General features: G+C 68.4%; 6 protein-coding genes across 6 annotated transcripts; 3 read left to right on the forward strand and 3 right to left on the reverse strand.

Moving 5' to 3' along the window:
* Window positions 1-1679: 1679 nt before the first annotated feature.
* EMIHUDRAFT_236455 (hypothetical protein) lies at window positions 1680-2899 on the forward strand (the record flags this gene model as incomplete). Its single annotated transcript, XM_005779156.1, has 4 exons — window positions 1680-1756; window positions 1822-1876; window positions 2088-2753; window positions 2810-2899. The coding sequence occupies 4 exons, from the start codon at window positions 1680-1682 to the stop codon at window positions 2897-2899; spliced, it is 888 nt and encodes a 295-aa protein (XP_005779213.1).
* A 367-nt stretch (window positions 2900-3266) lies between these two features.
* Window positions 3267-4556, reverse strand: EMIHUDRAFT_236456 (hypothetical protein; the record flags this gene model as incomplete). The annotated part of the gene is made up of 5 exons (XM_005779157.1): window positions 3267-3407; window positions 3436-3670; window positions 4012-4267; window positions 4347-4467; window positions 4512-4556. 5 exons carry the CDS (start codon window positions 4554-4556, stop codon window positions 3267-3269), a joined length of 798 nt encoding a protein of 265 aa, XP_005779214.1.
* A 1358-nt stretch (window positions 4557-5914) lies between these two features.
* Window positions 5915-7635, reverse strand: EMIHUDRAFT_443358 (hypothetical protein). The gene is made up of 5 exons (XM_005779158.1): window positions 7122-7635; window positions 6931-7019; window positions 6664-6831; window positions 6334-6506; window positions 5915-6233 (listed from the first exon to the last, which is right to left on the reverse strand). Exons 1-5 carry the CDS (start codon window positions 7602-7604, stop codon window positions 5992-5994), a joined length of 1155 nt encoding a protein of 384 aa, XP_005779215.1. The 5' UTR covers window positions 7605-7635; the 3' UTR covers window positions 5915-5991.
* A 957-nt stretch (window positions 7636-8592) lies between these two features.
* Window positions 8593-9627, forward strand: EMIHUDRAFT_73513 (hypothetical protein; the record flags this gene model as incomplete). The annotated part of the gene is made up of 1 exon (XM_005779159.1): window positions 8593-9627. The coding sequence occupies one exon, from the start codon at window positions 8593-8595 to the stop codon at window positions 9625-9627; it is 1035 nt and encodes a 344-aa protein (XP_005779216.1).
* A 181-nt stretch (window positions 9628-9808) lies between these two features.
* On the forward strand, window positions 9809-11240 carry EMIHUDRAFT_236459 (hypothetical protein; the record flags this gene model as incomplete). Its single annotated transcript, XM_005779160.1, has 3 exons — window positions 9809-10416; window positions 10590-10713; window positions 10743-11240. The coding sequence occupies 3 exons, from the start codon at window positions 9809-9811 to the stop codon at window positions 11238-11240; spliced, it is 1230 nt and encodes a 409-aa protein (XP_005779217.1).
* Window positions 11241-11495: 255 nt separating this feature from the next.
* OCT1 (ornithine carbamoyltransferase) lies at window positions 11496-12696 on the reverse strand (the record flags this gene model as incomplete). The annotated part of the gene is made up of 2 exons (XM_005779161.1): window positions 11496-11696; window positions 11827-12696. 2 exons carry the CDS (start codon window positions 12694-12696, stop codon window positions 11496-11498), a joined length of 1071 nt encoding a protein of 356 aa, XP_005779218.1.
* Between the last annotated feature and the right edge of the window lie 50 nt (window positions 12697-12746).

A 12746-nucleotide genomic window follows, 5' to 3' on the forward strand; every position in this document is an offset into this window, starting at 1 on the left:
CGGGCGGCGCGGACAGCAATGACGCACACGATGCTGGGGAGGAAGAGGAGCCAGAGCCGGTACCCCGAGGGGTTCATCACCTCGCTGGCGAGGAAGGCCAGCAGGACCGCCTCAGTGACGCCCGCCCCGAGCGCGAGCTCGCTGTCGCACGGAATCTGCAGCCAGTGAAGCAGGGCAAAGTAGAAGAGGTAGACTGTCAGCAGGCCGGCGTCGATCCCACTGCTGATGCGCCAGCTCGGCACCATCCACCCCGCAATGCGCACCTGTGGCGCGCCGACGTGTGTGCAGGGCGGGGCATGGCGGGGCAAAGGGGCGGAGGGGGGAGGCGACGCACCCCGATGCGGCAGAGGACGGAGGAGATGGAGGCCAGCCCGAACCGCGTCACCTGCATGGCGTTGACGAGCTTCCTTGGCAGCTGCGCCTGCGTCGAGTGCACCCACTCGGCCGAGCGGGAGAAGCCGAACTCGAGCGGCAGGAGCAGCGCGACGTACAGCAGCTGGCGGAAGGCGGAGATGGAGATTGACTTCAACTTGTTGCCGCCGGCCACTTGCACCTCCGCCTTCTGTGCCTTGGAGGCTAGGAAGGCTGCTCGGGCCTCCCGCCCGAGCGCCGACTGTGCGATGGCGAGGGCTGCATGCGCTTTAGAGCCGAAGCCGCCCTCGGGCACGAGGGTTGCAAGCTCCGCCTCCTCTGGCTCGCGGCCCGCCCAGCGCACCAGCGCTGGCATGCGGACGTAGGCTCGCTTGCAAAGCTCGGTCACCGCAAAGTAGCTCTGCCCGCCCTCGCCCTCCCAGAGCTCCAGGTCCTCCTGCTTGGCAGCCGCGAGCGCCTCAGCGTGCGAGAGGTGCGTCACCCGCGTGGCATCGCGCTTCGCGACGCTGTCGCCGAAGCGGAGGGCGAAGAAGGCGGCCGCTTCGAGTGGTGTTGCAAAGCACCGCGCCATTTTCCGCCCCTCATCAAACCACTGGACCCTCCAGGGCGTCGCTCCTCCGCCCACGGTCTTGAAGTCGATGCCTTTGAGGCCGAGGCCGCATTCGCTGAGCACGGCCTCTGCGCCGCTGCCCTCGAGCGCCGCGACGATCGCGCCGACAAGCGTGCGAAGCTGCGTCCACTCGGCGGGCCTCGTTCCCGGCGGAGGCCGCAGCGCCAGGGCACCGCCGTGGCCTCGCTTCAGTGCAGCCGCGGACGCAGTCGCGACCAGTTCGGCAAGTTGAGCCTCGAACGTGGCGTCGGCTTCATCCTTCGCGGCATCCGCGGCGGCTCTCGAGTCTTTGGCCGCTTTGGTGGATGCGAGCAGCAGGTCCAAGCGAGGCGACATGGGGCGGCTGATCCGGCGGCACTGCTTCTCTGGAGGGCGGGGCCGAAGACACACCGAAGGGGCCGAAGACACACGGGGCGGGAAAATAACGCACGGGCCCTCAGCGGAGCTGGGAATAGGACCGCCGCGAGCGGCGTGGCGTGGAGCGGTTGAGCATCCCTCCGGGGGCCCCTCTGCGCCGGGGAGGCGTTGTTGGAGGCTAGGACGCAAGCGCCCGTCGCCCTTTTCAAACTCGGGGCCCACTCCGCTACGCTCCGACCCGAATCTGGAGGGCCTAAAAGTTTAAGGTGTTGCTGTCATGGCGGAGGGGAGGGGGAGCAGCAGCAGCATCATGAAGAGGATTGCGGCGGCCGCGCGTGGAATGGGACACGAAAGCGACATACTCGGGGAGGACAATCACACGAAGTCGACCGGCGAGGCGCAGAAATTGAATCCCACGTGCATCTCGCGTGCGTTACAATCCTCTTCGTCAGCACTGGCGTGGCGCGATTTCTTCTTTACAGGATCAACAAGCAAAAGAACAAGCAAGCGACGAACGGCTTCTTGCCCTCGGCCCCAGTGGGGGCTGCCCGCGCCGCCTAGCTCTGCAGACGGGCCCTCCAGCCTCCACCCTTCCTGTAATCATGTAGTCCCCGCATTCGCAATCGTGGGATCGCTTGTCATGTGATGAGCAAGCGGCAGACGTCCTCTTACCCTCGGCCCCAGTGGGGGGCGCCCACGCCGCCTAGCTCTGCGGACGGGCCCCACCCTTCACGTACGGATCATGTAGTCCCCACACTCGCTGTCGTGGGATCGCGCGCGCGCGCTTTCTCTTTACAGGCGCCACCTTGGCCGAGGCTGGCCGCTGGCGTGCCTCGCCGGGGCGGCGCTGCGCAGATCGCAGCGACTGGCCGTGCTCCAGCGCTACCGCCGCGTCGTCTTGCTGAACTTGCGGAGGCACGACGACGCCACGCCTCTGGTTTCGGGCGCAGTGGCTCGCCGCGACAGCATCATGCAGCCGTCTGGAGCAATCATCCACGCCGCGAGACGTTTCCTCGCCTCTCACGGCTTGGCCTTTGGCACCTTCGACGCCGTGCAGCTCCGCTCAAACCACGTGGCGCACGAGCTGTATGCTGTCTCCTCTGCGGGCTGCCCCAAGCGGCTCGCGTCCTGCCTCGAACAGCTGACGGCCGTCGCCTCGCGGAGCACGGTGATTGCGTCCGACATCGCGACTTTGGTCCACTCCCACCAGGACGGGGAGACGCACCGGCGGCACGCCTACATGCGTCACTGCCTCCTGCCGGCGGCACCGATGGTGCTGCGCTGGTATCGGGCGAGCGGGATCGCATTCAACGCTTCCGACCTGCTGCTCGGCGCGGGCGGCGCTGATGCGGGCGCCCTGGGCATGGTCGACTTGGTCCTCGCCAGCGAGGCGCGCGCTCTCACCGCAGTGGATGTGCGTCGGCCTTGGCCGAGCGCGTTCCTCCAATGGATTGTGCGGCGGCGGCGGAGGCGCCCAAAAAGCCGCATCGTCTCGATGGCGGCGAGCCGTACCTCCCTGGTGCGGTGTGGACCACGTACTGCTTTGTAGTGCTAGAGTGATGTCTGATGAGAGGAGAGAGCCTCTCGGCTCTCGCGCGTCGCGGCTCGCGGGGCTCGAGAGGGGTGCCGGGTCGGGCACCGGCGCGGCCAACCCGTAACCGCGGTCGTCACGCACACGCACACACGGTGCGATTTTAACACCGGACCTGAATACTGTACGCAACATATATGAAGACAACGACATGCGTGGGCCGACCCGACCCCACCTCTTGCTGTGTTTCTCCTATCACCTATGCGGCCAGACACGATTTGTACGCCTATCGCGCGGCCAGGGCGTGCCCGTGCACCGCGTGTGGTCTCGTGTGTCTTCGTGCGCGTAGGAGGGCGACAAGTGTCCAAAGGGAGGCCGAAAACGGACTCATCAACATCATTCGGAGGCGTCAGCCCCCGCGTCGGGCCTCGCGCGCTTGGCTGCGGGCTCGTCCGCCGCTTCCGCCGTGCTCGCGCCTCCGTGGCCGTTGGTGGCCGCTGCAGGCGCTGACGCAAGTGCTGACGCAGGCGCAGCCGCCTATGGCGGGAGGCAGTCGTGAGGACACGAAGTCGATACTGCAACCGCGCCGGCTTTCCTTCGCTGCCGTCGGCCGAGTCCACTTCGTCTCCTTCGTCGCCGCGTGGTAGTAATAGGTCCGCCCGTCCGGAGCCTTGGCCTCCTTCCACCCCTCGGGAAGCGGCGTCGGCGCCGCTCCCGGCGCTGCCGTCGGCCGAGTCCACTTCGTCTCCTTCGTCGCCGCGTGGTAGTAATAGGTCCGCCCGTCCGGAGCCTTGGCCTCCCTCCACCCCTCCGGAAGCGGCGCGCTGCTCGCTGGTGCCGCAGCTGCCGCCGCCGCCGCCGCCGCCGCCGCCCGCTCAGCCGCCGCAGCGGCGTCCGCGGCCGCCTTCTCCTCCGCCTCGAGCTGCGCCTAGGGTCGCGGCGCCACAAGGCTTGGGGCGAGGAGGCTTGGGGCGAGGAGGCGCGGGCTGCGCTCCTTGCGCCGAGCCGCGTACTCCGCCGCCGCCTGGGTCAACTCCTGCAGCGAGGTGGAGCCGGCGCCGGCGGGGCGCAGCCGCCCCGTCGCCTCGAGCCCGAACCGGTCCACCTCCCACGTCGACTCCTTGTCAAAGGCGCTCGGCACCTGCACGCGGCGCCGGGGCCGTCGGTTGGCGCGAGGGGTCGAGGGGCCGCGTCGGCGCCGGGCGGCGCCTCGATCTTGCCCTTGCCCTCGATCTCGTCGTGGCGGAAGAGGCAGCCCTGGTTGTGCGGGCCCTTCCGGTTGCAGAAGCCCGACTTGAAGAAGTCCATGCAGAGCGGCCGCACGTTTTCAATCTTTTGCAGCGGCTGCGTCGAGCCGTATCGGGTGCCCCACACGGGCGTGCCAAAGAGACCAAAGCCTGCCGGGGGGCGGAGAGGAGGAGCGTCGGCGGCCGAGCGGCCTGACGCGGCGCGAGAGCTCGCGGCGGCGACGGCGACGGCCTGTGGTCGGGTCGAAGAGCTTGACATCGAGGCCGTCGGGAGCGACAAAACTACCGGCCGCACGCGGCGTGGGCAGGCCAGCGGCGCCGCCGTTGGCGTTCGCGACGGCACTCGCCGCCTCGGAGGCGGGCTTCCCGCCGTGCAAGAACTTGCACGACGCACGGAAGCAGGCGCCGCGCTTGAAGTCGCCGCACTCCTATCCGGCATAAGGGCGGGCTAAATGGCCGAAGCCGCGCGCAGGCCGAGTCGAGCTGCGGCGAGCCACATGCCTCGCCGATCCCGGGCGCCGCCGGCGGGGCGGTGCTCGATGCCATCGGCTGCATCCATGGTTTCATTGGTCGCCGCGCGACTCTGAGGGGCGCGCCGCTGCGCAGGGCAAGCCCAACGATGCTCTCAGCTGAGAAGAAACACTGCACGGCGAGGTGCTTTTGAACACCCCTGACTGTTCTTCACCTTTCTACCTACCTACCTTTTGAAGGACCAGCCCTAGCTTGGCATGTCCGTTTTATTTATTCGCTCGTGCGTCCTTGCAACTTGCCTCCTTTCACCTCCTGCTCTCCTATGCCACGTGGCTGTGTGTGTTTGGGTTTCTATGTTTGCGATTTGGATTTTGGATTTTCTACTGCACTTTGTTTATTTATTTTGAAGAATAACCCTGTCGTGTGGGTGAACCCTTGTCCCTTCCCAGCCCCCCTCCGAGAGAGAGAGATTGTTTGTTGCCCCTCCGAGAGAGAGATATCCCCTCCGTGTCGCGATGCGCTCCCCACTCCGTCCCCCTGTTGAACCCTGTGTCCCTGATCGTCCTTCCAAGATCCCTAATATTAGCAAGATCCTGCTCGTGCAGGTGGGGAGGATGACCCTGTCCCTTCTCCCATCCCTCGTTTGGCTTCTCTGTTTTTTCTTTCTTTCTTTGTGCTTTTGAAGGTCGGGCTACGGGGGAAGGACCGTGAGTTGACGGAAATCGGAGGACGCGACCCACTTCGCCACAGACGGTCCCGCGCCTCGCCGCTAAGACGGGGACACACCCCGCACCGTCCGCTGTGTCCCCGTCTTTGTCCGGAGTGAAAAGTCCAACGCGCTCGTCGGTGACGGCTTCCTCCAACCTGCGCCGCGCTCGGCGAACCTCGACAGCGCCTTCGGTGGCATGCAGCTCTTTGCGCCTGAAGCTTGGAGTGAAGCTCCTCTGCTGCTCACACGCTCTGCACAGATGGCACAGCCTACTGTGCGGCTGCCACAGCTGTGACAGCGATGGGCTCGCCCTCACTGGCCCTCAGTCACTTGTGCTGCGGCTTGTGTGAGCGACACTGTGCGGCGACTGCCGGCACACTGTGAGACCATGGGTGTGAGGTAAAACCATGCTACCAGCGCTTGGTCACATCGGCCCCGAGGTCAGATCCTTCTACTCTGTTGATGACAACACTTGTCTACTCGCTGGAGCCGAGCAGGAGGGCTTGGCGCACAACCCCTGTTCAACTCAGGGTCCTTCCCCTTTAGCCGCGCAATGCCCTTTTTTTAAATATCGCTTCTTCCTTATATCGGGTCCCGGAAGACTCCGGAATAGGACGGAATACGAGATCCCTTCTTCTTCTTTTGGTTAGGTATAGCTACAGGACCACACGGACACGGCACACGCAGCAGCAACTCAAATGTGCCGCATCAACCCACTCAGCAGGCCTGGCTCGTGCGGGCGCGAGGTGTGCTCTCGATGATCCGCGAGGGATGGTGGCACGCACGCAGAGGCCGTGTACGGCCGTGTGCGCTCCACGCGCTCGCGTGCTCGGCTGCGCCCCGCTAGCCCGCGGCATCCAAGGCGGCAGGTCCGGCGGGCGGCTGCGTCCGTGCGGCGAGGGCACTGGCGTGCTGCGCCTGGAGCTGGACGAGCGCCTGCGGTGCGGGGGCAGGGCGAGGACGCCGTGCGGTGAGGCGGGTGAGCTTGCGGGTCGGAGGCGTGATCGCCGTGCAAAGCTCGCTTCCGAGCTCTCACGCCGCGCGTATAGGCCTTTAGCGCGTATAGGGCCTTTAGTGAGTGGCGTAGTCCCAATAGAGGCGCGCCTGCGTCTGCGCGAGGTACTGGCGCAACAGCTGGTTCTCTTGCAGCACTCGCAAGTACTCCTGCTGCTGCGGGGTGAGGCTGCCCGCCGCCGCAGCCGCGGCCACCTGCACGCGCCGGCGGCGTGAGGCGTGGCAGTTGCGAGGTGGGCGCGAGGCCTCTGCCCCCTGGTGGCGCCCCCCCGGCGGAGGGAGCGAGGGCAAGGGAGGTGGGGAGAGGAGGTGGGGAGGGAGAGGCGGGGAGGGTGACTCGTGCGCCGCGCGCCTCTTCGGCGAGCGAGCCGGGCGCGGCGCCCCCCTCCTGCGCCGCCTCGTGCGAGGCCTCGCCCCGCAAAGCTGCGGCGGAGGAGGAGGGCTCGAGCGGCGGCTGCGGCTGCGCCCGGCCTTGCGGTTGCTTGCTGTTTGCTGGCGTCGGGCTGGGCGGCGAGGCGCCTGGAGGCGGCGGGAGAGGGGGGAGGGCGGGGGGGGGGGTGTTGAGAAGGAAAGGGGGGGGGGGGGAGCCCAGGCCGGGCGAGGGGGGGGGGGCCCCCCCGGCGCGGCGTGCTCGTTCGCCGACGGGAGCAGGATCGGGTAGAGGGTCGGCACAGGCACGGGCACGGGCACACGGAAGAGCGGAGCGACCTGCGGGCGGGAGGGGGCGGTCGACGGCGGCGGTCGGGAACGCGGCGAGAGCGACGTGGCTTGGCGGAGTATGACGCGCGGGTGGAGAAGCGGCGCGCGGGCCTGCATCTCGACCCACATGTTTGTCGAGGCGCCCGCGCCAGTCACGCCGAGCTTGAGGGAAAAGTGGACGCCGCGCGGAGCAAATGTGCGCGATGCGTCGTCGAGCACCTCGCGCACCAGCGCCTGCACGCGCCCGATGCGCCGCGAGACGAGCAGCGAGACGAGCGGGAAGGCGGCGGCGACGAGAGTGATCTCGAGCAGCACGGGCAGCAGCAGGTCGGGAAGGTCCTGAGACAGCGGCGCGACGAGGAGCGACGGGTCGGCGCCGTAGAGCACCGCCACGGTGAGCGCGTCGATCGCGAGGAACGGGAGCAGGAGCGAGGACAGGCCAAAGTGCGCCAGCGGCAGCAACGCCTTGTTTATCCTTTCGGTGACGCCGTAGTACTCTGCCTCCGAGAGCCGGCCGACGAGCGAGGCGGGCATCGGGCCCGCGTCGAGGCTGAAGTGGGCACGGCCGTTTGTGCGCAGTGGGACCACGCACATGGTCGAGGTGGATGCGGCGCCGGGGGTGGAAGTCATCGTTGTTGCGGAAAAGAAAAAGGTATCGGCGTTTTCTTTCTTTCTTCTTTTTCTCACAATAATAGTCCCATCCCTCCCTTGGGTCATACGTTTTCTTTCTTTTCTTTCTCACATTAACAGTGGCCACGGGTTGCATTTTTGCCGTCGCCAGTCGCCCCCCAAACGCTACAGCGGGGGCGGCGGCGGGGGCTGGGGCGGCGGCGGCGGCGCATGCCAGAACCCTCCAACCCTCCACGAGTCACACTGACCGACGCGCGTCCGACCCGATGCTACACCGGCCTGTGCTGCACTCCTCGGTCTCGCATACACCGGGATGCGGCACGTCTCGGTTTAGCACAGGGCTGCTGTGCGAGCGGCTCGGCGTCGCTCGCGAGCCGGGCGTCATCTAGCTAGCTCTCGGCGACGCGCCAGAACCCTCCACGAGTCACGGACCGACGCGCATCTGACCCGATGCTACACCCGGCCTGTGCTGCACTCCTCGGTCTCGCATACACCGGGATGCTGCACGTCTCGGTTTAGCACAGCCACAGGGCTGCTGTGCGAGCGGCTCGGCGTCGCTGGTGAGGTGGGCGTCGTCTAGCTAGCTCTCGGCGACGTGCCAGAACCCTCCAGGAGTCACTGACCGACGCGCGTCTGACCCGATGCTACACCGGCCTGTGGCCGAGGGTGCCGCCGCGGTGCCCGCCGGTGCCCGTGAGGTGCATCGGCCTTGGGAGCCCGCGCGCCGCGGGGCCAGCCGCCGCCAGCGCTGCCGCCACGCCGCCGCCGGCCACACGCCCGCGCGTGCGCCGCCTGCGCCACCTTCTTGTCACCTGTGCTCTGCCGCGCGGGCCGTGTGGGCCGGCCCTCGAGTTGCGCTGGCAGACCGCACTGCACCCCTTGTGGTTGCCGAGCGAGAAAAGCGATTTCTCGAGATTTCGCGCCGATCTCCGCGGCCGACTCCTGGGTTTGCATGCATCTGGGCCGCCGGCTCTTCGCCACGAGCTTCGCCACCCTCGCCACGTTTCCGACGCCCGGCTCGACCGCCGCATCGATGACGGGAGCGAGCCGAGTGATTGACTCTGCCATCCACCTCTGGTCCGACGGCGAGGCGCCCTTTCCTTGGGCAAGCCCGCCGCCGGCCGACCTGCGCTCCGCAGGATCACCCGAGGCGTTCCTCGCCGCCGCCAGGGAGGCGGGCGTCGGCGGCGCTCTCGTCGTGCAGCCCGCAAACCACATGCACGACCACAGCTACGTTAGCGAGGCGCTCAAGGCGCACCCGACCTTTTTCCGCGGCATGGGCTTGGCGAACCCGACGTTGCCGCCAGAGGAGGCGATCGCCGCGCTCGAGGCGCTGCACACGGCCGGCTTCGTGGGCGTGCGGTTCAATGCCGGCGCCTTCGAGGGCGGCCTCTGCTCAGATGTCGGCAGGGCGCTCTACCAGCGCGCCGGCGAGCTCGGCATGCCCGTCGGCGTGATGGCCTTCAAGGGCCTCGCGGGCTTCGTGCCCGACCTGAAGCGGCTGTGCAGCGAGTTCCCGTCGACGACGCTGGTCGTGGACCACATGGGCTTCTTCCGGCAGCCCGCGAGCGGTGGGCAGCTCGGCGACGCTGCCGCCAACGACGAGGCCAGCTGGCAAGGTCTCCTCGACCTGGCCGCCTACCCGCAGGTCTTCGTCAAGGTGTCGGCGCTCTTCCGCGCGTCGGGCGAGGCGCCGCCCTTCGTCGACCTGCAGCCGCGCGTCAGGCAGCTGCTCAATTCCTACGGATCCTCGCGCCTCATGTGGGGCTCCGACTACCCGTTCGTGCTGCCGGGCGGCTTCCCGCTTCCCGAGGGCGTGAGCAGCACGCCCGCCGCCCTCACGTACGCCCAAGCGGCGGCCGTGCCGGCGCAGTGGTCCTCGGTGCCCGGCCTCGACGACGCGGCGCGCGCCGCGCTGATGGGCGGCACCGCCGCGAAGCTCTTTGGCTTTGGGGGCGACAAGGAGTGCGCCGGCCGGGGTGGCTAGCGCGCCCGTGAGGGGGGCGCTGGCCCCACGAGCCCGACGAGGAGGCCCGAGCGAGCGGGTTGTGCTTGACCACCGTGGTATAGGGAACTAGCTGCGCATTCTGTGGGCTGAGCACTTGGAGCACTTGCAGCGCAGTTTGTTTTTGCGACGAGTCATGCTGGCGCCTTGCCGTGCCCAGATAATGCCACCAACGACGTCCGGATGTGCATGCGCGCTCGTCGATCCGCAGGCGGCTGAGGCGCTTCGCCGGCGGCTGGACGACTGTGGCTACTTGGACACCGGGCGGCGGGCATTCCGCGCTGAGAGTGGCGCGGTGGCACTTCCACTCACGGCTGCTGGCGAGGCATACGCGGTGCAGCACGGCGAGCTATCGTTGGCTTTCCTGCCGCCGCCCACCACCGACAGGCGCACAAGCGACAAGCGGCAGCGCATGCACGGGCGCTGCGTCGCCGCCCTGGAGTCATCTGGGCTGCCGCGTGCGGACGCAGCGCGCCTCTTCCCCGTGCAGTCGCTGCCCTCGAAGTGGGAGAAGCTCGGCGACGTTGCCCTCTTTGCCCCAAGAGGGATGTTTGAGCCCGGGTCGGGGGCGGCAGAGGCTCTGGCGGCGCTCGCTCCCGCCGCGAGAGAGTCTCTCCTTGCCGCGCTCGCAGCGGAGGCTGGTGCGGCGAGGCTGGGTGTGCAGGGCAGGATCGGGCAGGTGGAGGAGGCGCTGCACCGCAAGAGCGGCGCGCGCCTGGTGTGGCCGCCGGGTGCCGGCGGCTGGGTGAGTTTCAAGGAGAATGGCGTCCTGTACGGGCGAGTCGCCCACTATTCCGCCTCCTCCTCTTCCCTCCTCTGCCTCCTCCGCCCTCCTCCGCCCTCCTCCTCCGCCTCCTCCGCCCTCCTCCGCCCTCCTGCCCCTCCTGCGCCCTCCTCCTCCCTCCTCCGCCGGGCCCGAGTCGGCGCGCCTCCTCGGTGTGCAGGCTCGACGTGTGTCGCTCGATGTTCAGCTCCGGCAACGGCACCGAGAAGGCGCGCGTGGGCAGCTTCCCGTGCGCCGGCGAGACGGTGTCGCCAGCGGCGCCGAGCGTGATCTTCTTTCGCCGGGTGCGCCGAGCCAGCCGCCCTCTCGGCAGGTGGTTGACTTGTACGCCGGCATCGGCTACTTCACCCTCCCGTACCTCGTCCATGCCGGCGCGGCGCACGTGCACGCTTGCGAGTGGGACGAGGATGCTCTCGCCGCCCTCTCGCGCAACGTCGCGGCGAACGGCGTCGAGAGGCGGTGCACGGTGCATGCGGGCGACAACGTGCAGGCGGCCGCCACGCTGGCGGGCGTGGCCCACCGGGTCAACCTCGGCCTCATCCCCAGCTCCGAGGCGGGCTGGCCTGTGGCGGTGGCGGTGCTGCTGCCGGAGGGCGGCACGCTGCACGTGCACGCCTGCGTTGGCGCGGGCGCGAGCGAGGAGGACGCGTGGGGTCGGGCGCTTCTCGCGAGGCTCGAGGCGCTCGCGGCGGGGATGGGGCGGAGAGGCTGGGCGGCGAGGCTCCTCCACCTCGAGCGAGTCAAGTCTTACGCGCCGCGCCTCAACCATGTCGTCGCGGACGTGCGGCTCGCGCCGGTTCGAGTAGCGTGAATTTGTAACCACGAGGAATGATCGATAGACGTAAACGATCAGCAGACACTTCTTCGAAACACACGCGCTCTCTGGACTCTAGCTCTGGGTGTGTCTATCTGCCGCCTCCGGCGCTCCACGCGCATCCCTCACGCTCAGCCCTCTCTCCCTCTCTCCCCCTGACGGCTGACGCGCTGCACAGCCTCGGCGCCCTCGCCAAGCCGGCGCACGCACGTACCTCTCCCGCTGCAGCCGCATCCTGCCGCAGCCGCGCCTCTAGGCAGCCGGCCGGGCGGCGCCAGCGCAGAAGACCATGATCGCATTCTGCGCGTGCATGCGGTTCTCCGCCTGGCGAAAGACGTGCGACTGCGCCGACTCCATCACGCCGTCGGAGACCTCGCGGCCGCGCTCCGCGGGCAGGCAGTGCAGGAAGAGGGTGTCGTCCCTGCCGGTCGCCGCGAGGAGCGCCTCGTTGACCTGCGGCGCAGACCCGGCGACAGCGTCGCGGAGGTGTCTCGGAGGTGTCTACGAGGTGTCGACGAGGTGTCTCGGGGGTGTCTAGCAGGTGTGACTCGGGAGGGCCTCCCGCCTGGTACGGGGCAAAGACCGCCTCGCGCGTCGCCGCCTCCTCCTTTTGGCCCATCGAGGCCCACACGTCGGCGTAGATGACGTCGGCGCCAGAGACGGCGCCCGTCGGGTCGTCCACAACGACCCGCGCGCTGCCGACGCCGCTCTTCGCCACCCGCTCGACCAGCTCCGCGTCCGGCTCGAAGCCGCTCGGGCAGGCGCACACGAAGTCGAAGGGGACGACGCAGGCGAGCTCGAGCCAGGAGTGGACGATGTTGTTGCCGTCTCCGACGTACACCACCTTCTTCCCCTCGATGGAGCCGTCCGGCACGACCTCCTCGATCGTGAGCGCGTCGGCGACGATCTGGCACGGGTGGTTGTAGTCCGTCAGCCCGTTGACGACGGGAACCTTTGAGAACTGGGCGAGCTCGAGCATGTCGGCGTGTGCGTAGAGGCGCGCCATGAGCAGCTCGTTCATCGACGCCAGCACCCGCGCCACGTCCTTGGTCGCCTCGCGCGTCCCGATCCCGACCTCCTCGCCGAGGCAGAGCGCATGGCCGCCGAGCCGCCGGAAGCCCGACTCAAAGGAGACGCGAGTGCGGCAGCTCGGCTTGGTGAAGACCATTGCGAGGGTCTGGTCCGCAAACGGCCGGTAGCCCGGTCCGCCGGCGGCGAGCGTCGCCTTGATCCGCTTTGCGAGGTCGAGCACCTCGCGCACCTCGGCGGTGCTCAGGTCGTCGACGTGCAGAAAGTGGCGCTGCCCGGCCGGGAGCTCCGTCTCGCAGTTGGCGGCGGACAGCACCGCCGGGCGCTGACGTGCCGGCCCGCTGCCGATGGAGTGCGTTAAGCCACGTGCCGGCCCGCTGCCGACAGGGGAGAAGCTGGTTGCGGCGACGAGGAGCGAGAGCATTGGCAGGCTACGATCGCAATGCCAATGGCGATGTTGACGATGGACGTGGA

Source organism: Emiliania huxleyi (genome assembly GCF_000372725.1).
Source record: "Emiliania huxleyi CCMP1516 unplaced genomic scaffold EMIHUscaffold_235, whole genome shotgun sequence".
NCBI classification, from domain to species: domain Eukaryota; phylum Haptophyta; order Isochrysidales; family Noelaerhabdaceae; genus Emiliania; species Emiliania huxleyi.

Coding starts and splice junctions, on each gene's coding strand:
- EMIHUDRAFT_443358 (XM_005779158.1), bottom strand. CDS start 7,604: ATGTGCGTGGTCCCACTGCGCACAAACGGCCGTGCCCACTTCAGCCTC. Junction 6,507..6,663: donor CCGGCTCGCTCGCCGAAGAG/GCGCGCGGCGCA, acceptor CGGCGCGTGCAG/GTGGCCGCGGCTGCGGCGGC. Junction 6,234..6,333: donor TAAAGGCCTATACGCGCGGC/GTGAGAGCTCGG, acceptor CCCGCACCGCAG/GCGCTCGTCCAGCTCCAGGC.